This window comes from Barbus barbus, assembly GCF_936440315.1.
Source record: "Barbus barbus genome assembly, chromosome: 36".
Lineage (NCBI taxonomy): Eukaryota > Metazoa > Chordata > Actinopteri > Cypriniformes > Cyprinidae > Barbus > Barbus barbus.
Window position 1 is genome coordinate 27417646 of NC_136714.1, and position 25969 is coordinate 27443614.

Here is a 25969-nt window from a genome sequence, read left to right on the forward strand (position 1 = left end):
CCTGTGCTATCTGACAGAAAACAAGATTGAATCCAATATTTGATAAACATATAACTTGACATTTTGGGTCATTTTGGAACAACAAATTAGATGAAGATGTATATTTTTCATATTTTATTTTATTTCAGTTAACGTTTATAGTTTTTCTATTAACAAAATTGTTCGTTTAAAGTCTTAGCCTTTTCTGCATTATTATATTTTGACAGTTGATGTCAAATTACAGAAAATAATAAGAAGCGCTCTCTCACCTGACAAACATGGACATCGACTTCCAGAAACACAACCTGAGGATATTTGTTGCTCAACATGTTGAACGCTGGAGCTATTCTGACACAAGGACGACACCTGGACAGAGAAAAACCATCAACGGTCAACATCACAGACACACACATACAAATAAAACCACACACACGCTGAAAAACATGTGCAGAAATCATTCTGCTACAAAATTTCACTATTAATTATAAAGAAATGGCTAGTAATGCTGATTAAAAAATGGAAAAACTAAAATAGTATTTTCTAGTAAAACATACTATTATACGATGCATGAGATTTGACTAAAAACAACAACAACTCTGACATCTAATGATCTTCATCTGAAAACAACATCTAAATTACAGTACAAATTAATGTTACAAAAGTCACTTTCAGAATTCATAACCTCCTACTAAATATTAGTTATAAACTACATTTTCAAGATGAGAATTAATAATAATAATAGTAATGTACATATTTAATAATAATTAAATCATCACAACGCTAAATTAAAATTAATAAGTAATGTTAAAATAATTAAATAAAAATATATACTTTTTTAATAATTATAATGATTAAAATACCTCTAAAATAAAAACTATCCAAATTGAAGACTCACTAAAATATTTAAAAATTTAGTGTTAATCTGCATGTCATGTGACCATGAACCAACATGTGCATGTGTTGTTAAAACTGACTTAATATTATGTGTGTGTGAGTGTGAGTGTGTGTGAGTGTGAGTGTGAGTGTGAGTGTGTGTGTGTGTGTGTGTGTGTGTGTGTGTGTGTGTGTGTGTGTGTGTGTGTGTGTGTGTGTGTGTTTTGCTAAGTCATGCCGGTGTTGGTCCAGTTCTTGTCCCCTGTTCACTCAGGTTTCTAGCGGGTCGGTCTGTGCCCCGTCAGGTGGGTGTGTGTGTGTGTATGTGTGTGTGTTCTCGGTTCTGTTGGGTTCGGCTGCAGCGGCCTCACACACACTCACTCACCCGCTCATGGTGAACTTCACCACGGCCAGCCTTGATCCGGCGCCGCTCAGCTCCGCCTGGAACTCGGAGTCATTCCCGATCACCTTCACCCCGACCATGACTCAAACACACGGGGAACGAATCGCTGATTAGCGCTATTAATCGCTTCTTATCGCTCAGATTGATCCAAAATCACTTGAGGGTCTCGGCGCGGCACGACGCTCCTCCCGGATCACACTTCCTGTGATGACGACGGTAGTCAGGCTGACCAATCACAGACGACTCTTCCCGTTTGTGATTGGTCAACCGGCCTGTTTTCGTCAAAAGGGGCGGTGCCTGGGAACCGTTCACGAAGTGTCGCAAAGCAACTGTCGTGAGGTCCAAATAACTTCAATTCGAAACGCATTTTATGTTTATTTATTTAAATCATTGTATGTGAATATTTTATGAATGTTTTTTATGAAAAGGATTAAAAAATATTATTATGATATTCATACTGTCGAGTGAAATGAACAAGCGCACTCAAAAACGGAGTGGACGACAAAAACAAAAGTAAACAAAATAAATAAAACTAAAGTAAAATAATAAATCTCACATTCTCCTGTTCCAGAACCATTTTTATTATTTTTCTTCTGGGTTGCCATGGTGACGGGCCGATTTAACGCGACCAAAACATGAGCAGGATCCGAACTTGGATGGTTTTATTCCTGATTTCATTATTTGCTCTGAAGCAGACGAGCGCTGAGCACGGTGTGTTTTATAGCAGATAACAGATTAAAAATCAGCTCATTTGGCTGATCTATCAACAATAGCATAATTAGGATGATTGTGTGTTTCTCTGCTATGAAACAGTATGTATATGTGAAAATAAAACTGACTTGAAGTGTTTATTTTTTGTTTGTTTGTTTGTTTTTCAGAGAAGAAAGCACAAAAAAGGAGATTTGACGTGGCCTGCTTACCTAAGAAAAATAAGGAGCTCACAAAGCTTTCTTCCTTGAAGGGAAGACAGGAGCAGGTATATTCATAACTGAAGATCAGATCATTTAATTGTTAATTAATGGCGTCATGTGTCCTGGAGTAATGCAGTCACTGTAAAAAATGTGTGTGTATATATATATATATATATATATATATATATATAAAATGGACTTTAAATATTAATAAGTAGATCATCTAAAAATTTATTTTATCCTATTATTATTATTATTAATATATATAATTTTAAATTAATAAACAATACATACAAATAAATAATAGCTAAATAAACTACATATAAAAATTAAAAAATAGTATAATATTTTTTTTTTTAAATATTACAAAATATTTTAATTGTACACTATTAAATACACAAATCTCATTTTGAATTATTAATAAAATAAGATTAAATTAAATTAAAATATTACAAATAAATAATATTTATTCAATCCAACTATTTAAAAAACTAAATATTTTACTATTATTATAATTTGATGTATGTTTAATTTATAACAATTTAATAAAAATGTAATTAATAATTAATAAATGCATACATACTACTAAACAATACCTACAGCACCCCACAAATATTATGGTAGTGAGATTTACACAGGTATTTCCTACAGAAAAAAATTAAAGATTGACTGTTTTACTGTGATTTTCTGTTGTTGAATAGTGCAATATGACTTGTTGAATGCATTGCTGGTGTTGTTTCAGCGCTTGGATGAGGATTTTTCAGTGCTTTTCGAAAGCACCTTTTCCTTGGAAATGAGCCTGTACTGTACTGTGCTGCTGTATGCCATCTGTCAGCTGCACTGCTGCCAACGTGTAAGACTTGACACAAAATAACCCTATAAAAATAAACGGTTTGACTGTTTGTAGTGAATCAAGTCTATTAATGAATGCATTTTCTGTTTTTGCCGAATCACAGATCTGCACGCGGAGGAAAGAAAAGCCGTGGTCTGCTTATGTGGAGCTGGAGATGGTTGAGATGGGATGAGGAAAGTTCACTTTTGTGATGAAGAGATGTAGATTGAATACATTCAGTACTGAATGAACACATCTGCACATTTGTTTAATAAATACTTTGGTGTTTTATAGTACCTAAAGTTTTCTAATTATGTATTTGATGTTTTATCATACAGACTTTTATGGAACATATCCTACATTTTTACTAAAATATTAAAGGATTTAAGGATTTTCAGTAGCAACCTGCATGCGTGTTGCTCATTTTTGTTATATTACTATTTTCCTCTTGCTCTGTAGTTCTTATTGCTCTTTAATCTCATGATTGTGAGGTTTCGAGGGATATCGTCTCCATTTTAAAGGTGGATTTTAACATCACAATGTTGTGAAGCAGTGATTTTGCTTTGGTATAATAGCACTAGTTGAATTTGGACTGGTCAGATGAAGTACGGGAGAAGTCCAGACAAAGTCTGAGCATTGAAACGTAGCTAAAATGATTAAATAAACCCTGCTCATTTTTTATAATCATCACATTTTCTCCTGCTTTTTCCTCTATAAGACAATTAAGGGTACAAGACAGTTTTTTAATGGTTTTGGGTATCAGCAAAACTCTTCTGACAGGTTTGGATACCCATACAGCCAAAAAAATAAATATATATATATATATATTTTATATACAAAAATTGACAAAACAAAAAAAGTTTTCTAAAATATGTTTCTAAATATTTATATATTTTTCCATTATATTTTAGCCATTTTATAGAATATTTTTGTTGTATATATATATATATATATATATATATATATATTATTTATTTATTATAAATAAATATAAACAAATATTTTTAAAGCATTATATATTTCAAGAAAATACATTTTTCTTCAAAAACTTAATTTACTTTATTGTTGTGTGTGTATATATATATATATATAATGTAAAAATCATTATAAATGCTGTTTTGATCTGTAGTAGGCTATCCACATTTGGATTTGCTTAAAGGGTTAGTTCACCCAAAAATGAAAATTCTTTCATTAATTACTCACCCTCATGTCGTTCCAGCATATATTCATTTATATTTTAAATTATGAAAAAAAAAACTGTCTGATTATTATATAATGTTTGTGCAGAAACAGGTTTAGTGACTGACGGACGTCCGAAAACAACCAACCCTACTCGCCCTTATTCAAACTCCCGCCCCCTCGCCTCACCCCAACCAATCAGCTTCCCCGAAAAAGCGTCATGTTGCGAACGGGCCAATCCCCGGCTGAAGCGACAGCGCAGAACGGCTCGCACCTGCGCATGCGTCTCCGGCGACTCGTGCGCGTGTGTGTGTAGTGACGGGACGGGAAGCGAAGCGACGGAACCGTTTAACGGAGCGTTTACCTCAAAACATCTTCCGAACCGAACCGGACTCCACTCCTCAGCGGTCTACAGCGTGATATGGCGGACGAGGGCGTCGCTCAGATGTCGATCAGTGAGTTTGAGGATGATTATGGTGATGATGATGAAGATGATGCTGTATATTGCGTCAGATCTTATTATTACTCTATACTATACTACACATACTATATTTATACATACTGCAGTACACACCGCATACTTTATTTATATGTGTGTTATTCAATAATGTTTTTATATAGATCGATATACTACATAAAACCCCAATGTTACACTACCGCAGTATTCATTTATATTAGCATGTAACAAACTACCATACTCATATACGTCATTATATTTATACTCTAGTGTTTAGATTTACACAATCTCTGCAGAGGGTTGCATCAGAATGTGCTGATTAATGACACCTTATTATTTTAAATATAACTTTGTTTATAAGCAATCAACTGAGTCAGACTAATTAAAGAAGAGTTTCAGTGCCCTAGCTAGCACACTAAAGAGTGGCTTCCAGAAGTGAAGTGGGATCTGGATCTGCATGTAATGTAAACGCTGCTGTTATTTCTCCTACAGAAGAGCTGTATGTGTCTGATAAACAGGGCAGTGATGTGGATGGAGACGGATCGGAGCAGAAGCCCTTTAAAACGCCTCTCAAGGTGCCTCGTCCTGGATTATGCAGATATCACTTTCATATGTTCATACTTGGGATGTCATTCCATAATGTTCTCTGTAATCTTTCCAGGCGCTGTTGTTTGTTGGAAAAGAACCTTTTCCGGTGATCAATGTGGACTCACAGAAGGAAGGAGAGGTGTGAAACGAACCAGCAACTAACTAACAGTAGCAAAAATAATCATATAGATCTATTGATTTGAAAGATTCCTGACATAAGTGTATACTTTTCATCATCAATCAGGGAAAAATGACAAGTATATAGAATTAAATAATCTATAAAATATTCCATTTAAAACTGATACAGTAACTGATAAGTGGTATTTTCAGAATTAGTTTTATTTTTGTATGCACATTATATACTGTTATATTTTTTAATTCATATTTTGAAATAACTTTTCTTTATTTCTTTCCATTTTTAAGGATTTAGTCATTTTATTTATTTATGTTTATTTTTTGTAAATATGTAATTTTTACTTTTAATTTCAATTATTTTAGTACATAAAGTTAAAATAAATGAAAGTTTAGTTTTTTATTTTATTCTATTATAGTTTATGGTTATTTTATTTCAAGTAACAAGTAAAAGTTTTTTTATTTATAGTTTTAGTAAATTAAAATAACTTAAAAAATTAACTAAATTATTTGTTTACTTAATATTTAAACTAAAATAACTAAAAATGTTATAATTATATGTAGTGTATATAAATTCACATTGCCTAAATTTAACAGCTTTTTTGTCAATTTAAATTAAATATCATATACAAATATTGTAATAAAGTCGTTATTTTTGTTTTCGTTACTGTTACAATTCCTAGCGATTTTAAGGGGTATAGGGAATAACATTAATTGCTGATCTCGACCCGATACCAGCATAAGAAATAAAAACCAAAGCGCTAAAGGCAACAAACCGGTGATTATTTACAATGTTTACAGTGGGAAAGCTCATTCAATATAATAACCATTCAATATAATATTTACATAAAAAAAACTAGAAAGAAATCAGCCCAAATAATTAGGGAAAAAGACGAAGGGAACTGGGCGGCAGTCAAATAAAATAAATAATCAAAACATAACCCTCTAACTCCGTTATCAAATCTAAACTTAACTAAAGAGAAACAAAAAGAAAAGAAAATCTTCAGTATCCAAAGATACCCTAAACTAAGCTACTCTCACTAGCAAAAACAAAAAGTACAACAAGTGAGCCTTACCTAGTGTATTTAACTAGACAGATGACATCATCTCCTCCAACGATGATTGGCAGGGAGCAGGACCAATGGCGTAGCACTAAAAAAGTAAAAACAACAGAGAAACAAAAAGACGAGAAAAAACAACAGACAACAACACCAAAAGGCACCAGCCGTAACACTCTTCCCCTTAAGAGTAAAAATATAATAAAAAAATATATGTTTGCATTCTTAACCTTTCCTAAACGCATCTGCTATTCTCCTGACCTCTTTTGTGCCTAATCTCCAAATCATAATTCTGTACCACCAGAGCCCACCGCATAAGCCGTTGATTCTGATTATACATACGGGACAAAAAAATGAGAGGATTATGCTCAGTAAAGACAACAATAGGTAGATTAGTAGAGCCAATATAAACTTCGAAATGCTGCAATGCAAGGAGAAGTGATAGAGCCGCCTCCTCAATAGTGGAATAATTAAGTTGATGTTTGTTAAAGTTCTGAGAAAAATAACAAACCGGATGATCAACGTCACATCCTCCTGTAACAAAACAGCTCCAGCCCCCACCGCAATGTTATATTAGCTATATCTTCTGTTCTGGAAAAACAGAATGTCTCACATGTACATTTTTGTTTTCATGGTGCATATACAATTTGTCCCTATTTCACTATTTTTAATATCATGCATTATTTGACAATAACATGTTAGAAGGTAGTAAATAATTTATCAAAGTTCATAGAAATAGAAATGTACCTGTAGTGTATCCTGTTAATAGCTGAACCTTTTATTTTAATGTTGTGGTGTGTGTGTGTGCTGTCAGCGTTGGGCCGTCATCTCTAAGACTCAGATGAAGAACGCGAAGAAGCTCTTCAATCGAGAGCAAATGAAGAATGAGGGCAAAGAGAAGAAGGAGGTTTGTGATTCTCATCCGGTAAACTGATCTCCACGTCAGCGTCCTGTATGTCTGTTTTAACCTCTGTCCTTCTGATCTCATGATTGACAGACTGAAGATGCTGATCGCAGAGAGAAGAATCTGGAAGAAGCTAAAAAGCTTGTCATCGAGAATGACCCCAGCCTTCCTGAACCCAAAACCGTGAGAGTTTTCTGAATTATGGACAGAATATATAATATATTGACTGTATAATGGCATTATTATGCTTTTAAGTAAAGCATTTTGAGCTGCATTATACATGAAAGGTGCAAAATAAATAGTTTTCATTATTATTTTTACAGTGTGAGGATGGGTAGGTTTACATTTATGCATTTAGCAGACGCTTTTATTCAAATCGTGAAAAGAAGAATGAAGCAATTCAGCAAAAACAAAAGTTTTGGCACACAAAATTCATCATTTCAAATGAGTTTGATTCGATTTCAGATTCTCAAAATTCTGTTTAAACGCACTGAAATACTCACATCTGCACCACGGCACATCCAGTATTTTTCACATCAGGTTGAGAAAGTAGTCGAATATAAAGGTTTATGGTTGCATGATAGCCAGTGAAGCTGAAATGAAATTGAAAGTGTTCCTCTTAATCTTGAAGTCAGTTTTTGTGGTTTATTTTCTGTCACGCTCAGGTGAAGATTGATAAACTGGAGGCTCTGAGAGAGCAGAGGGTGAAGGTGTTCGGTTGGGTCCATCGGATACGCAGACAAGGTGAGCAGATTTAGTTTTCTTCTACCGAACGAGCCTGAAATGAGCACCTAGGATCCTCAGCAGTCTTACTCTACTACGCGAACATGCATTCATAAAGCATAGTTTCAATGAAAATATAGTTTGTTTTAAAATATGTTTGCTTGTGTTTTCTCAGGGAAGAACCTCCTGTTTATTGTGCTGCGTGATGGAACCGGTTTCCTGCAGTGTGTTCTTACGGACAAACTGGTACTGTCTGTTTGCTGATATTTTACACAATTAAAAATGGGTAAATTAATTCTGTCAACCCTGTTAGTTATCAGAGCTGCTGGTTATTAGGATATTTTAAAATAAAATAAAAATAGAACCGAAACTGATATATGATTAAGGCTAAACGATGCCCTAATTACAGTAAATAAATAAATGCAAATATTATATAGGATTAAGGTTGAGTGATGCCCTAATTAAAATAAAAAAAATTAAAGCAAGGATGATATAGGATTAAGGTCACTACTTAAAAAATAAATATAGAAGAAGAAAATATATGGGAGTAAGGCGAGGCAATGCCCTAATTAAAAATAAAAAAAATGATCTGAAAAATATATAAAATATTGTATAAAAATATGTATACAATTTTACAAAAATAAAATAAATATGAAAATATATTTGATAAATTATGTATTAATGTACAACAATATATTGTATAAATTATATATTATATAATAATTAAATATTTCAGAATTTTAATGATATTTTTTGCATTTCTCAATATGATCTATTGTTATTTGGGTCATGTTGATGAATGTGTGTGCAGTGTCAGTGTTATAATGGCCTGGTGTTGTCTACGGAGAGCACCGTCGCTCTGTATGGAACCGTGAAACCTGTTCCTGAGGGCAAGCAGGTGAGACAATTACCCAGATAAATTAATTAATATAATATTACTTCCCTATATTAGTTCATCTAAGAATGAAAGTTCTGTCTTGATTTCTAAAATGTAGTTCATGGTTTTGTTCTGAAAGGCTCCGGGCGGCCATGAGCTGCACTGTGATTTCTGGGAGCTGATCGGTCTCGCTCCGGCCGGCGGCGCCGATAACCTGCTGAACGAGGAGTCTGACGTGGACGTGCAGCTCAACAACAGGCACATGATGATCCGTGGAGAAAACGTCTCCAAGATCCTGAAAGTCCGGTCCACCGTCACGCAGTGTTTCCGGGATCATTTCTTCAGCCGGGGCTACTACGAGGTCATTCCCTGAACCATGCGTTAGAGGATTGGTTCCCCCGAAAATGAAAATGTCCTCACTCTAAATTCATCCCAGATTAGGATTAGTTTGTTTCTTCATCAGATTTAGAAAAATATGTCATTCCATCACTTGCTCAGCAATGGATGCTCTGCAGTGAATGGGTGCCGTCAGAATGAGAGTCCAAACAGCTGATAAAAACATCACAATAATCCACACCACTCCAGTCCATCTGTTAACATCTGGAGAACACATAAGATGAAACAAATCCATCATTAAGACACTTTAAACTTCAAACAGTTCCTTCTGGCCAAAATATGAGTCCATAATCCATAATAACGCTTCCTCCATTGAAAAAGTGCACCTCCTGTTGTCTCTCACATCTAAATCCAGCCACATACAGTATTAGTTTAGAGCTGTTTTGTACTTTAGTTTTGGCTCGTAAGCGGTGCTTGATCTGTGCAGATTTCTCTCTGGTTTAGACCAGACCACTTTTTCACTGGAGGAAGCATTATTATGGATTATGGACTCTATTTTAGTTAAAAATGATGGATTTGTTTCATCTTTTGTCTTCTCAAGAAGTTAACTGATGGACTGGAGTGGTGTGGATTACTTGTTATTGTCATGTTTTTATCAGCTGTTTGGACTCTCTTGCTGATCAAGTGATGGAATGCTACATTTCTCCAGATCTGATGAAGAAACAAACTCATCCTAATCTTGAATGGCCTGAGAGTGAGGACACGTTCAGCTAATATAAATTTTTGGGTCAACTATATGCGTAATTGTGCAAAATCTCGTTTTGAGGCACAGGATGTTGTTTTAGTAAACACAGATGCTTGTTTGTTGTCGTTCTCAGATAACTCCGCCCACTCTGGTGCAGACGCAGGTGGAGGGCGGCTCCACGCTCTTCGGTCTCAACTACTTCGGAGAGAATGCGTACCTGACGCAGTCGTCTCAGCTCTACCTGGAGACCTGCATCCCTGCGCTGGGCGACACCTTCTGCATCGCGCAGTCGTACCGTGCCGAGCAGTCGCGCACACGCAGACACCTGGCCGAGTGAGTCTGGGAGCCTTCAGCATTCATTCAGTGAAACTCTTACATCCCTTCTTTAGCTATTAAAGGGGTCATCGGATGCAAAATTCACTTTTACATGTTGTTAGAACATAACTGTGTGTTGGCAGTGTGTGTACACTTCTACCCTATAATGATAAAAATACACCCAGCTGTTTTTTTTTTTTTAATCCCCCAAAATAATAACCCCTTTCTCGTGCAAGGACATAACAGAAACATACAGAAGCATGTCAGTGTAATGTGTGTGTGTTCAGGTACACCCACATCGAGGCTGAGTGTCCCTTCATGTCCTATGAAGACCTTCTGAACCGGTTGGAGGATCTGGTGTGTGACGTGGTCGACAGGGTCCTGAAGTCTCCTGCTGCGCAGCTGCTCTATGACATTAACCCGGTACGACCCCTGACCTCACACTGAGCTTCACAGTCACAGATAAAACCTGGAAATGTCATAATATTTTACATTTTAGGCCTGGATTATGTTATTCAGGCATATAAAATTTATGGAAATTAACTTCATCTTTGTAGAAGATTTATTTAAATATTTGTTATGAGTGTTTGTTTTTAAAAACTATTTCATTTTTATTTATTTTTATTCCAGTTTTAGTCATTTTAGCACTTAAAATTGGCGACGTTTTTTTTAAACTTATTCTATTTCAGTTAAGATTAATTTTAATTTCAGTTAACATAAATATTATTTTTAGTTGATGATAACAACATTGTCAGAAACTGGAAGCGTTATGGAAATTTATCCCAAAAAAAAAAAAATTAGAATTTTTTTTTTTTTTTCAGTTTTAGTCATTTTAGCATTTCAGTTTTAAATGAAAATGAGAAATGTTGCCTTGGCAGCTGACCAAAAATAAAATATTTGTGTTTTTTTTAGGTTTTGTTAGCAATAACAACATTGTTACAAATGACTGGAAGGGTCATAGAAAATTGATTCAAATCAAAAACTATGGAAGCTCTTAAGTCTGTGCAGTAAATCTTTTTTTCCTCCTCTCTCTCTTGCAGGACTTTAAGCCTCCCAAAAGGCCATTCAAGAGGATGAACTACACCGAAGCCATTGAGTGGCTCAAAGAGCACAACATCAAGAAGGATGATGGGACGTTTTATGAGTTTGGAGAGGTGTGTTTTATTGAGTTTCATTATTTCCAAGAGTGCTCAACTGCAAAAGCTTGGATATTTGACTGATGGTGTGTGATTTCTGCAGGATATCCCAGAAGCCCCTGAGCGACTGATGACCGACTCTATTAACGAGACCATCCTGCTGTGTCGCTTCCCAGCCGAGATCAAATCCTTCTACATGCAGCGCTGCGCTGAGGACCACCGACTCACTGAATCGGTCAGGATCCTCCTTAACAATTAGGCTTGCGTATCGAAAACCGGTTCCATTATAGAACCAGTTCCAAATTCCTAAGAGCTGGGTATTCAATAAGACGATTCTGTTTAATGATTCCTGGATTTTAAATGATTTAAGTGCAGGAACAGAAAGAACTTGCAGGTTCCCGGGTTTGTTTCCGTTCTCGAACCGTTCTGTGCATTTCACTGCAGAAAAGGTTGTTCCGGACCAGAACTGACGACTTTCATATTTATCATATTTATCGGCCAGTATGCAGAAAACTACGTCAGTATATCATCATAAACACGTGATAAATAAGTGAACGTAAACAGATGAGAAAGAAAACGCACAGTATTTTTAGATCTGCGTGCATCAGCCTAATAAACGCGCTGCCCGTCATTAACATTAATCAAAGAAAATCATGCACTGATCTTGACTGAGTATATTTAATAACTTTAATTCATCTATATTTTATTTTTAAAAGAAAGTATTTTTTAACTTTTAATTAGTTTCTGTACCTGAAATTTGGTTTAGTTGTATTTATTTATGCTATTGCTAATTGATTTGTTTGTTCCTATTTTATTACTGACTGTTTACTTATCTTTAACACTTTAATATTTGACATTCATCTTAATCTAGTTGTTTTTGCTGTGGTATTTTTGTTAAAAGCATAGGCAAAATTCCTCTTGCAGTGTTCTGTAGGCTGCTCATGTTATTCAGCTGCAACAGAATGCTTTGTAAAAAGACAGAATAAATGTTTTAACTTAATTTTTTTTTATCTTATTGGAATCAAAACCAGGAATCGATGAGAATCGGAATCGCTAAAATTCAAACGAAATCCAACCCTATTAACAATCACAACATATTCGGTGTTTAAACATGCGGATATATGGACCAATGAGATACCAGAACAAAACTCAAGCTATATACAGAAAAGACATTAATATGCAAAAGGACAAAAATGTCAGTATCGGTTGTGTTGTAATTGGCCGATGTGTGTGTGTTTGTCAGGTGGATGTGCTGATGCCTAACGTCGGTGAGATCGTGGGAGGCTCCATGCGTATCTGGGACTCTGAGGAGCTCCTGGAGGGGTATAAGAGAGAGGGAATCGATCCCACACCCTACTACTGGTACACCGACCAGGTAACAGCTTATTGGCTATATTTCATATACTCTACCATTCAGAAAGAGACATTTATAATGTTACAAAATATTTCTGTTTCACATAAATGCTGTTCTTTCTATTCATCTGTGAATCCTGAAAAATAAAATGTTATCCCAGTTTCCACAAAAATATTGGGCAACACAACTGTTTTCAACATTGATAATAATCAGAAATATTTGTTGAGCAGTAAATCAGAATATTATAATGATTTCTGAAGATCATGTGACACTGAAGACTGGAGTATTTCACTGATGCTGAAAACAGATATTTTACATTAGAATAAGTATTTTTGATCAAATAAATGCAGCTTGGTGAGAAAAGAGACTTTCAAATGCATAAAAAAAATATTACCGTCCCCAAACAGCTTGATATTTATGTATTTGCACAAAAATTGTCTTCATTTTAAGTAGACATTGTTGGCAAGTGGTATCACAAAGTTACATGTAAATGATAATTTATTTAATGTATTTAATAATGCATGTTTGCAGGAAAAATATTGAATCTTTTTTTTACATTCACATGCACCATTTTAACCTAGAATCAAGCAGCACTATTTTTTTTTTTCATAAAATATTTTAATATATGACATGCCACGTGGAAACTTCTATGCCTTTTTCTTTTTTTAAACAAAATGCTTAGAAATCGGTAATAAATTTCACAAATAATTACAGAAACAGCAAGTAACACGTTGAATTAAACATGAAATTTTGACATGGACTGAAATAATATTTTTCTTTGAAAACACTCTGATTATCTTTAACTTCATCATTTTACTTTGTAGTTTGACAATAATACTGTCGTTAAATTTGACAAAATGATTGCAGATGTTGTCCAGCTGTTTGTCACGACACATCAGCGTTCAGAGTGTCAGCGTGTGGATGCTTGTGTGTTTCAGAGGAAGTTTGGCACGTGTCCTCACGGCGGATACGGTCTGGGTTTGGAGCGATTCCTCACCTGGCTGCTAAACCGCCATCACATCCGGGACGTCTGCCTGTACCCACGCTTCATTCAGCGCTGCCGGCCTTAAACACACACACACACTGCAAGAGACCAACTAGGAAATCAAATCACTCTCTCATTGCCGGAGACCGTATTTATGTCATGTTTAGAGATCTAATCAGAAGACGGTTTGAATGGTGATTCGGTGTTGCGTTGTATTCTTGATATATTCATCTGTGGCATAATAAATCAATGAGATCATGCATTTGTGTTTGATTCCACTAGAGGGAAGCAGAGAAGCTCAACTGCACTGTGATTTGTCTTCATAATCATATTCAGAAGAAATTAAGGTTTGTAAGAGGCAATTTATGTTGAGTATTTTAATGTGCATTATCTAATCTAAAGACAATTGAAGCAGTGAGGTTGATTTGATGACAATATTCAACCCTAAGACGGTCAATCATTGAACAGAGACTGAAGAATAGAGATGAATCTGAACAGCAGTATTTTGTTGGTTTGTTCCAGTGAAAGAGAATAAGTTGATATGTTATGGCTTGTAGCAGAACCGGTTACAGCAGGAAACGCCTGTTAAAAGCATCTGTCAAATATAATGGCTTTGCTTTTACTTCCTTGTGATTCAAACACACTTTATCTGCTTGTGGATGAAGATCAGGACTCAAACCAATGATGGATTATTAGAAAATTTCATTTAAAATGTAATTTGCTTTCACATGCAAAGAGAAGTTAACCCTGTTCTATATATATATATATATATATATATATTTATATCAATTATTAGTAAATGCATGACAGACATTAAATATAGAGGCCCAAACCTGCAGAAATAAAAGAAAAGTGTTGTAAATAAAAAAAATAAAGAATGAAAAGTTTAAAAAATAATGTATGATAGCACTCATCTTAAAATTATATAATTATAATTTAATAAATTAACTAAATAATTTGCTTTAACATGCAAAAGGATTTTTCATTAGCCCTGTGCTTTTATAATATAACAAAATTAATTAATATTTGACATTATGGAGGCCTAAACTGCAGAAACTAAAAATAAATACAACAGTTTCATGAGGTTATTTATTTGTTAGTTCGGGTTTGAGCCTCCATCATTTAAAGAATAAAGACATTGCTGAGTTATTCTGCGTCTATTTTAAATAAACTATAAAAGCTGATGCATCAAAAGAAATACAGACCGATGTTTTAGTAAAGTTGTGTTTTCTCTGAATGAACACAGACTCACGCACGGCTCTCGTCATGACGTGCTGACGCGCGGGGGCGGGGCCAGTGTGCGTCATGACGCCGTGATAACAGTGACACCGATCAGCAGCTCTATATCGGAATTTGTGCGCTTTAGAAAGACGGAGGAAACACAGAAGCGCTTTATTCTGCAGTTTAAGCATTTCGCTCGTTTCTGCCGCTGGAAAACTAGGAGACTTTACGCCGGAGCGCGGAATAATGGCGGTTTTGGGAGGCGCGTGCCGGCTCGTGCAGCGTAAGTGTGTTATCCATACACTCATTCACTCACTGAGGAGGTTATATAATCATTTATATCATTAATCATGCGGAGTGAACAGTGCAGGGGCTGAAATGAGCCGTGTTTATGTCAGCTCTGTTCATGAAGGTTAAAGTGACTTTCCTCTGTTTTTCAGCTCTTCAGGGAATAATCGCGCAGATAAAGCGTATGTTTTCATATCTGCATTTAGGTTTACATTCGCGAATCGACAACAAAAAGCAGGAGTTGAAGTTTCCGTGGCGTTAAACATCATGTTACACAACACGCGCTTTAACAACTTGCGTAACTGCGCCAACAGCGACTCCGTGCGGCCGAGCGGCGCTACTGCAGCGCTCTCACTCCACAATACATGCAGTAACTTATTCATCAGATAATACATGCCACTGTGTCGTGTCCTGGTGCTTGGTTCTGTCTTAAAAATGTAGACTAAATTACATATAATAGTACTAATCAAGGTTTTGTGTTATAATAATATTATTACAATGGGGAAAAAATCATTTATCTTTATGCAAAATATAATTAGCTTTTTTTCCCTATAAAATTTGATGTGCAAGTGTGTTTAATATGCATTGTTTTGTCAAACTGTTTCATGCATCTTTGCTAACAGGATTGGTGTTTGTGTGTTTGTGCAGTGGTCAGGTTGAGTCCGCCGGCGGTGAGCTTGTGCAGGAGCCTGTTTCTCAGACGGCAGTCGACGGCCGCAGTAGCTGCGTTTTCCAGCCCAGCCGCTCCAGAGACTCAGGAGAACAGGTACAGTGTCTCCTGACCTCACTCACACACGGGCAAAGAGTGTCACTAACCTCCACAAACAACAGCTTATTCTCTACTTGTGCTCTGTGGAGCAGAAGTGCTCGACGTGTTTTGCTTCGAGTTGTTTTCAACATGTTTAATAAGAGAGTTTTGATGATCAGAACAAGTGAAGAATGTTTATTTCCAGAACCTTTCATGTACAAATGACACTTTTCACATTATTGCTTACTGTTGCAGTTAATTGTGAATATGGGCTTAACAGTAAAATATAAAAAATGAACTAAAAAACTTTGCCTTTTCTCAGAATAATGCAGAATTTATAACTGGATTATAAAAGATGTCTGTTTTTTAGCTGTAAGACATTCAAAGTCTTTCTGAAGACTTTCCTGCAGATTTGTATTGCTTTTATAATGCATCCAAGAAATGCAAAACCAGAAAAGATTTTAAATTCTGAAATATTTCCTCATTTGGTTGTTAACGTCCTGCTGTTCCTGTACAGAAGTCTCTTTGGGTTTAGTTTAATTTGGACTAGTTTTGAATCCAGAACTTCGTCTCTAGAGATCTGCTCGACTCAAAACCGTTGTTCGTTTCTTCTGCAGAAAACCCAAAACGGGGATTCTGATGCTGAACATGGGCGGCCCGGAGAAACTAGAAGACGTACATGATTTCCTCTTACGGCTCTTCATGGACACGGACCTCATGCAGCTTCCTGTGCAGAAGTAAGAGCGATGCTTTACAGAAACAAGCCCTGGAGTGATTATAACTGTAAAAGAGAAACCTGAAAGGCCTTTTATAGCTTCTGGCGTGTTTTTATGTCTGTTGCAGTAAACTCGGCCCTTTCATTGCCAAAAGACGAACCCCGAAGATCCAAGAGCAGTACAGCAAGATCGGAGGAGGATCTCCAATCAAAGCCTGGACCACCATGCAGGGAGAAGGCATGGTCAAGCTGCTGGACGAGATGTGTCCGGACACCGGTGAGAGCCAAGGGTTAACGCTTGCATGTGCTCAGAAATAATACAGAAATACAGCAGCAATAAAAGTTAAAAAACACACATATATATTTATATATATACATACATGCATATATATTAGTGCTGTCAAAATTAGCGCGTTAACACAGGCGATTAATCTTTTCAGTTTAATGCGTTAAAATTAATTAACACCGTTAACACAGGGGCGGAGCCTAGGGTTGGTTACTCCACACATAACTGCTACTTCTGTCTCTTTTTTATATATATATATATATATATTTATATAAATCAGTATATTATTATGATTTCTGAAGATCATGTGACACTGAAGACTGGAGTAATGATGCTGAAAATACAGCGCTGCATCACAGAAATAAATTATATTTTAAAGTATATTAAAATACAAAACTGTTATTTTAAATTGCAATAATATTTCACAAAATAACAATTTTTTTCTGTATTTTTGATCAAATAGATACAGCCTTGATGAGTAGAAGAAACTTCTTTTAAAAATCTTACTGATCCCAAACTTTTGAGCAGCAGAGTATATATGTACTAATATATATATATAGTTGTATGATAGCCTATGCTAATTATAAAGCACCAATATAAGGTAATATATTATTCTAATATGGTTATTATATTTTTTTATTGGCATATATAAGAGTGATCTCTACAAATTAGGCTATAAAACAAAAGGTAATGTTTAATTTATTATATTGTACATATTTATTACATTTTATAATATCTCACACATCATAGATCGGCATTTTCTATAATGTTTCTGTAATAAAAATACAAATCTGATATGACTTATTCTTAGCAACAAACAATATAATTCTTATTCTCAAAAAAATGATTGCACAATCAGCAGTTAGGTGGCGATATGAATTAAGTATGCATATAGCCTTTGAACAGAAGAAGAAAGAAGCAGCATGGTGCTCTTGTTCTTAGGCTGTGTCCAAATACCCACACTTGCAGTCTTTGCACTTGACTACTTAAATGACTTATTTCCTGTGTTTGGCCCAAGTGTTCAAGTGAGGATGAAGACCACAAGTGTGTCGAACTATTCATTACCTGATGTGTTTTCACAGCTTTATTTTAATTTTAAATACTTTGCATTTTAAAATCAACTTCTAAACATCTGTTCAGTTCATGAAACCACACAAGCATGAGATTGAACAACAATGGAAATACATAAGCAAGGAAAAATTCATAAGAAATATAAAATACGAAATATAGATAAATAAATAAACAATAAAAATACTTAATATCAAATAATAAATCATGTGAATGACTAATGATTATAAAATAATTATGTAAATAAATGATTGTAAATGAATAAAAAAAAAACATAATGAAAATACGACTCAATTTGCAAATGAGGAGCATCAAAAAGACTAAAGAAACCTAACCCTGCATTAATGCAGCACTGAATCCGTCGGTCTTTTGTAACGGATCATAGAATAATCCGAGTGAAACAGACAAACGGTCGTCAGTGTTGAGTGCTGATAAAGCCTGGAGAGTGTGTGTGTGATAGATGAAGCTCAGAGGAGTGTCTCAAACACGCCTGTTACACACACACACCTCTGATAAACCAGCATCTTCCTGTTTGAGAGGCTCCTTATTACTTATATCAGACTATCAGAAGAGGTAGTTTGCAGTAACCTGCTCCGATATATTTACAGAAAAATGCCTGAATTTCCCCCAAAACATCACATTAAATGAACAATTAAGCCAAATAATTAACTCAGTTTACAGTGAATAATAATAATAAATTAGTGTAATATGTCATACTAATAATAATCGTTGTTGTTGTTATAGCTAACATTTTATAATAAATAAAAATTCAGTTAAAAAGTTGTAATATCAACTAAATTAAAACATTAATTGTGCAAAATTAAAAACACAAAATTGTGCAGAATAAGCTAAGCAACTAGCAATCGACACGTTTAAGAAAATGCTACAAAGAAAAAAAGAGTAATTGACTTTATATAAACCAGTGCTTAATAAAGACAAGTGTGCCACTGAAATGAATGACTATCTGTGTGTGTTTGTGTTTGTAGCTCCTCATAAGTTTTACATCGGTTTCCGGTACGTCCATCCTCTGACGGAGGAGGCCATCGAGCAGATGGAGAAGGACGGAGTGGAGAGAGCCGTGGCCTTCACACAGTACCCACAATACAGCTGCTCCACCACAGGTCACACTCACTGCTCCTGACATATCTGTGAGATTAAGCCTTCGAAAGAGTTTTAATCAAATCCTCTGTCTGACGTGTGTGTGATCAGGCAGCAGTCTGAACGCCATCTACAGATACTACAGCAGTCGCAGCGACAGCCCCAAGATGCACTGGAGCGTGATTGACAGGTGGCCGACACACCCACTACTGATTGAGGTAACACACACACTCTTACATAAACCAGGACATATTCTTAATTATAATAATCAGTCTGTGTAGTGTTGGCAGTGCATGTGCAGATTTTGAAAATGTTTGTGAAAAGTCTCTTTTGCTCACCAAGGCTGCATTTATTTGATCAAAAATATTGTATAAACAGTGAAATATTATTGTAATGTAAAACAGCTGTTTTCTATGTGAATGTGTGTTAAACTGTAATGTATTTCTGTGATGCGCAGCTGTATTTTCAGCATCATCAGTCTTCAGTGTCACATGATCTTCAGAAATCATAATAATATACTGATTTATTTTTTTTTTTTTAGTTTTTCTGGACTTTTTGAATAGAAAGCTTGAAAGAACAGCATTCATTTGAAATAGTAATCTGTTGTTTTTATATAAATGTCTTTACTGTCACTTTTGATCGATTTAATGCAGCCTCGAGGAATTAAAATATTTATTTATTTAAAAAAAAAAAAAAAATCATACTGAACCTTTGAACACTGGTGTAACTGTAGAGTGAAGCTGATTTTGTTTTTTATTTATTTGCAAAGCAATAAAAATATTTAAAACAACACATTTTGGATTTTAATTAATATTGTTATATTTATGTCTCAAATTATATTCATTTATATTTTTCTTAGGTTATTTCATATTAATTCATAATTAAAACTGTCTCCTCTTAAGTTTGCAGTCATCCAGTAGTTTTTACTTTAGCACATCTCTAGCAGTGAGTAAATCTGGTTTGAGTGCCACATGCAGGCGTGTTATGATGCTTTTCCTCGTGTCTTTCAGTGTTTTGCTGAACATATTCGTAATGAGCTGGAGAAGTTTCCTCCAGAGAAGAGAGACGACGTGGTGATTCTGTTCTCGGCTCACTCTCTGCCGCTGTCTGTGAGTCTCACATTTGTTTATCAGCGTCTGCATATGTTTATCCCTCATAATGCATTCATAGTATGTTTGGACCTGAAGAGTTGTTATTTTATACAACATTCAGAAATTAATATTTTAAGTAATATAATATTTCAGTATTTTAATAATAAAAAAGTTTTGAAAAAAATAAATTATATCTTTAAAACTAAAACCATGTTTTACCTGATCAGCAACTTCTCATTAATGAGTGAATGTTACCATGTTATTACTGCATTTCCCCCCTTTTTGATTCATTAAAAAATTTCAAATTACACATGAACCACACCAAGTGCTCCATACATACCTGGGTCCAAAATAATCCCCCAGGTTATATCTCTTAAAAAATAAATCGTAAAACAATAAATGTGTATTTTGAAAATGCCAAAAATGCCACATTTAAAAAATAAATCTGTCAGGATAAACCTGAATGCATTATGAGTGTTATTCATTGTTTAGAAGAAAAAGTAAGAGACAAATGCGTCCTGTGTTTTAATTGTGTGTTTAGGTGGTGAACAGGGGCGATCCGTACCCACAGGAAGTTGGTGCGACGGTTCAGAGGGTGATGGAGCGGTTAGGACACTGTAACCCATACAGACTCGTCTGGCAGTCAAAGGTCACGATCAAAAATATGTGAACCTGGATCACAAAAGCAGTCATAAGTAGCATGGGTGTATTTCTAGCAATAGCCAACAATACAAAATGGGTCAACAATATGGGTCAAAAAGATCAATTTTTCTTTTATGCCACAAATCACTAGGATATTAAGTAAAGATCATGTTCCATGAAGATATTTTGTAAATATATGAAAACTCCATTTATGATTAGTAATATGCATTGCTAAGAACTTCATTTGAACAACTTTAATGGCGATTTTTCTCAGATTTTTCAGATGATGCATACATCTCAATAAAAAAAAAAAAAGGCCGTTATGACTGGTTTTGTGGTCCAGGGTCACTTTTTTTCAAAATGGAAAAATATGGTTTCATTTGCTTTGTGTGAAAGCGTTGTGTTTATAATAATGAAGAGCAGCTGGTAAACAGAGTCCTCTAGTGGTGATGTGCTGCAGCTGCACTCAGATCTGAGCTCCGCTGAAGGTGATCTGTGTCCCTGCTGGGCTCCTGTAGGTGGGGCCGATGCCGTGGCTGGGGCCACAGACTGATGAGGTCATCAAGGGCCTCTGTCATCGCGGGAAGAAGAACCTGCTGCTGGTGCCCATCGCTTTCACCAGCGACCACATCGAAACGCTGCACGAGCTCGACATCGAGTACTCGCAGATCCTCGGGGAAGAGGTGCGTGTGTTTTCTACTTTAACTACTTTAAATTAAGAGTCTTGTTGCATAACACTTCAATCAAGTGGCTTAAAAATATAAAGTGGTCAACAATTAAACTATTTTTAAAATGATTTTTATATATATATATATATATGCATGCATGCATGCATACACACACACGCATATGTGTGTGTATATATATAATATATCGGTTTGCTACAGTAAATGACAGAAGTCAGTAAATCAGCAGCTGCTGCAGACTGTAGTGTGTACTGTAGGATAGTTGTTTCCCATCACTGCAGTGTCTGTTATTAATGGTGAGCTGAGCGATCTTTGACCTTTGACCTCTGCTCTCATATCTGAAACTCATTGATCAGCGCTTCGCTTCTGAAGAGTGTGAGTGTGTTTCCCAGCCTCATGCGGTGTGTGTGTGTGTGTTTGCCCTGAGGCTAGCTTTAGCGTGAGTCTCTTCTGCCGGTTTCTCTCACCTGTCCATCGATCTGTGGCCCCGGGGCCGCAGTCTGCAGCAGGGGACTGATCTGATCCGGTCTGCAGTAGATTCCCTCCTCTCTGATCTTCTGGATCTGTGACGCTTCACGCCGGGCCTCCGGCAGATGTGGGAAACTGCTGTTTGATTGGACTGTGATAGTAATGGCTATTAGCTAAAAAATATTGAAATGTCAGTGCAGTTCAGGGCACATTTTGAGCAATAACATTATTATTGATAACTATAAATAAAACTTAAAAAAAAAAAATCTGAACTTGAAGAATAATAAATATGAACTAAAATTAATTTATTCATTTATTTTTATCTTATTTATTATTTTTTATTTAATTTTTAATTTATTTACACATCAACTTGTTCTCTGTCAAGGTTTCTTAGAAGTAAAAACATATTTTAATTCAGCTAATGTGCCGAGGCATCATTTCTCATGTTTTGTTTAGTTCAGGTTGAAGTACTAAAATAACCAAGACTAAATAAAGTAAAATTAAGTCATATTTAAAAACAACAAAAACTAATAAAAATGCCAAAAACACTCAACAAAATGACTAAAACTTTAGCTAAAAGTAAAAGTAAAATAAAATCTAATTAGAAATATTCACAAAAACTATAATAGCATCTCAATTATACTAAAATTACACTGAACATAACACAAAAGCATAAAACTTGATCATTTTTGTCCATTAACACATACTTGATTATGCAATTAGACACCTTTTAATGAAAAATGTAGTTTTCTGTGCATGTGGTCAATAAAGCAGATGTAATAGTGTTTCTGCAGATGTGCTGTAATGTTGACTGAACTGTGTGTTTCAGTGCGGCGTGGAGAACATCAGACGAGCCGAATCTCTGAACGGAAATCCACTGTTCTTCAGGGTAAGAGCAACGGCATGATCAGAGCAATGCATTTACCTCATAATCAGTGTTCAATCTTAATGATTTCTCTGTAAAAATGGCACATAAGTTTAGAATTAGTGAAAGAAAATGACTAGTCTTTGGTTGGTTTGTAGGGGAGTTAACGGTGGTTAGTTTTCTGCTGTGTGTTAAACTCATAAGTGTGTGTCTGAGAAACTCACTCGCTGCCCGCTGAGGTTATTAAAACCCCTGAAATCAATCAAGACTTCAGCTGACTGCACAGAACACACACACACACACACACTAGCTCTGCTGCTGCATCCTAACTAAAAAGTGGTTGAACTGAGCAATCTAGCAATGCATTTCAACAGAGTTTGATATTTGCATGTTGTTAAACTAACAATGCATTAACTCAAACATTCAAATATCGGATAAAACAATCAAAAATAGAATTACTTAAGATTTCAGCATATAATGTAAAACTAAAAATAAATACACAAATAATTAAATATGATTACAGTTATATTATAGTTTATATGATTACAAAAGATTACACACACATTTTATTTATTTATTTATTTACAGGTGCATCTCAAAAAATTAGAATATCGTGAAAAATGTAATTTTTTTTATTGTAACTTATTTCAAAAAGTGAAAATTTCATATATTCGAGATTCATTACATGTAAAGTAAAACACAAGTTTTTTTGTTTTGATGATTAGAGCTTTAATTCAGCTAATGTGGCTGAATATGTAATATATATATATTTGATTTTAAAATAAGGTAAAACAATTATAATTCTAATTATTTTAAAATAGTATTTTATTATTTTTAAATTAAAATTTTACCATCTTGAATGTTTTCCTAAGCTTGCTGCAGTGCATTCTGGTATTATTTTCTCTGTTAAATCAAGGCATCTTAGAAGCGGGCATCATGTTGCATCCTACCTTGTTGACCATCCTTCACACTGATGGTGTAGGGTGCTGTCTATGTAGTGGTCTCACTAGGTGTCTCTTTCAGGCACTGGCTGACCTGGTTCAGTCCCATCTGAAGTCCAACAAGCCGTGTTCCCGTCAGCTCACCCTCCGCTGTCCGCTCTGCGTCAACCCCACCTGCGCTCAGACCAAGGCCTTCTTCGCCAGCCAGAAACCCTGACCTCTGACCTTTCAGCAGCCGTGAACCCGGCGGCAGCGCTGGACTCTAGGTTAGCTTGAACCCGTGCGGCTCGGGGGATAAAGTCAAAAGTGCCGCCCTCATTGAAAACAAATGCAGTTTTGCTTGCATTACATCAGAAAACATCCGTTTCCTCTTCACCTTTTAGTTTCCCTCTTGGTCTTTCTGTCCGGATTTTTTCTTGCATGTGATTGAGATCGCTTGTGTCTTCCCTTAAAAAAATTAAATGCAGTCCTAAAAAATGCAAAAACAGTCAGCGTGGAACAAATTACACATTTTCAGAGTGCAAATGGCAAATAAACATGCTGCTAAAGTTGTGCATCAGATTGGCTTAAAATAAATCATTCACATTCATTCTTTCAAACCTGTATGACTTTATTTCTTCTGTGGAAATGTTGAAAAGCTTCGAAACGTACAAAAGCACCATTAAAGTATCATATGACTTCAGAAGAACTTCAGTTCAGTGTAGTGCACAAGTCAGATATAATATTAGATATATATAATGACTTATTTACACATATATAATAGAAAATACAATTTTAAATATAATTCTATTGATTTTATGTAATTTATAATATAATGATCCTTTTTATTGAATTAAAAAAAACATATTTACTAAAATCTAAATACAAAACAAAAGTTTTTTGATGATTAAATCCATCAGGCTTTTATGGCTCATATTGTCTGAAACAGTGAGAATATAGAGGAAAAACAACTCATTTTATCCAGAGACTTGAACTGAGCAAAAATATGCAATTTGCTGCAGATGCTGAAATTTCTATGATGAAATTCTGATGCTTGTGATGTAAATTATAGCAGATCCATACATAAACTGATGATTATCAAAAACATCTAAATATCAGTCGTCACTCTGTATCTCCAATAATAAGATGAGATGTAAATGATCCAAACATATCATGCAATGCAATGCTGATTGAGAAATTGAAGAAATAAACGCTCCTCAGAAGATGTGAGATGTTTGGGAGGCTTGTGAAGATCATTCCTCCGCTGAGGAACAGAGAAGGTAAAGCTTCTGGAAACAAATGCGCCTCATAAGATCCTGATGATCAGATTTGAGACGCACTGATTTTTCTAGAGAATGATTTGATGGAGAATCAAGTAAAGCTGAGCTGCTTCAGTCCAGTAAGAGTTCATCTGGAGATATAACTGCAGTTATTCTGACCTTTACTTGATCAAAATCAGAGAAGATTTGACAGGAGAAACACACTGAAGCAGTACATTTGTACAATTACACTAAAAGAGCAAAGTTTTGATCGTTTAGAGGCTTTTGCGTATTAAATCTGAAGGTTCAACAGAAGAATGAAAGTCGCACAGGTTTGATGACAGAATCTCCTCTGACCCCTGCGGTTCCCCTCTCATGTGCCTCTACGCTTGGATTCGTCTCTCTGCTCAGAGCCTTCGATCTCTCGTGCCTTCAGCCTGTCATGTGTGTGATCACAAACGTCTTTAGCATCTTTTGCCAAGGAGTCACATGATCTAGAAAGGCGATTGTGTCTTCCATTTCCTGTATGAGAGCCTTTGTTTTTTATTGTCATTTCCTGGTGTTTCTCTCTCTCTGTCACAGGTCTGTTCTTTTGAGGTGAATCTAAAAAAAAAAAAAAACGTCCATGCCATTTTTCACCTCAAAAATAAAATGTGTAAAAAAAAAAAAGAGCTTTTATTGCCAAGTGTGCTTGACACTTAAACAAATTCCTTGTATGTGCAAGCTTCCAGTTCACAGAGACAACACACACAGACAATAAAAATAATTAATGATGAATCACAATTAAAATGAAAGGCATTACAACAAATACTGTACAACTGAAAATT

At 35.3% G+C, this 25969-nt stretch overlaps 4 protein-coding genes across 5 annotated transcripts in view; 3 read left to right on the plus strand and 1 right to left on the minus strand.

Moving 5' to 3' along the window:
* LOC306856430 (thioredoxin-like protein 1) overlaps nucleotides 1–1464 on the minus strand; it is a 10231-nt gene extending 8767 nt beyond the window's left edge. For both annotated transcript variants that reach the window (XM_079395724.1, XM_079395723.1), the window contains exons 1-2: nucleotides 1238–1464; nucleotides 249–345 (exon numbers count right to left, since the gene is read on the minus strand). In XM_079395724.1, the coding sequence (XP_079251850.1) occupies nucleotides 249–345; nucleotides 1238–1335 (195 nt within the window). In that variant the 5' untranslated portion in view covers nucleotides 1336–1464. The remainder of the gene's footprint in view (nucleotides 1–248; nucleotides 346–1237) is intronic.
* A 103-nt stretch (nucleotides 1465–1567) lies between these two features.
* On the plus strand, nucleotides 1568–3681 carry LOC306856431 (uncharacterized protein). The gene is made up of 4 exons (XM_079395725.1): nucleotides 1568–1966; nucleotides 2134–2231; nucleotides 2909–3019; nucleotides 3123–3681. Exons 1-4 carry the CDS (start codon nucleotides 1891–1893, stop codon nucleotides 3189–3191), a joined length of 354 nt encoding a protein of 117 aa, XP_079251851.1. The 5' UTR covers nucleotides 1568–1890; the 3' UTR covers nucleotides 3192–3681.
* Nucleotides 3682–4424: 743 nt separating this feature from the next.
* On the plus strand, nucleotides 4425–14047 carry nars1 (asparaginyl-tRNA synthetase 1). The gene is made up of 15 exons (XM_079395161.1): nucleotides 4425–4632; nucleotides 5127–5209; nucleotides 5296–5361; nucleotides 7227–7319; nucleotides 7410–7499; nucleotides 7982–8060; nucleotides 8215–8285; nucleotides 8851–8937; nucleotides 9056–9277; nucleotides 10131–10330; nucleotides 10600–10735; nucleotides 11353–11466; nucleotides 11552–11683; nucleotides 12692–12823; nucleotides 13741–14047. The coding sequence occupies exons 1-15, from the start codon at nucleotides 4599–4601 to the stop codon at nucleotides 13870–13872; spliced, it is 1671 nt and encodes a 556-aa protein (XP_079251287.1). The 5' UTR covers nucleotides 4425–4598; the 3' UTR covers nucleotides 13873–14047.
* Nucleotides 14048–15076: 1029 nt separating this feature from the next.
* Nucleotides 15077–24657, plus strand: fech (ferrochelatase). The gene is made up of 11 exons (XM_079395162.1): nucleotides 15077–15291; nucleotides 15945–16062; nucleotides 16662–16781; nucleotides 16888–17036; nucleotides 19100–19234; nucleotides 19323–19429; nucleotides 20222–20320; nucleotides 20844–20951; nucleotides 21463–21627; nucleotides 22928–22987; nucleotides 23987–24657. Exons 1-11 carry the CDS (start codon nucleotides 15255–15257, stop codon nucleotides 24119–24121), a joined length of 1233 nt encoding a protein of 410 aa, XP_079251288.1. The 5' UTR covers nucleotides 15077–15254; the 3' UTR covers nucleotides 24122–24657.
* Nucleotides 24658–25969: the final 1312 nt, after the last annotated feature.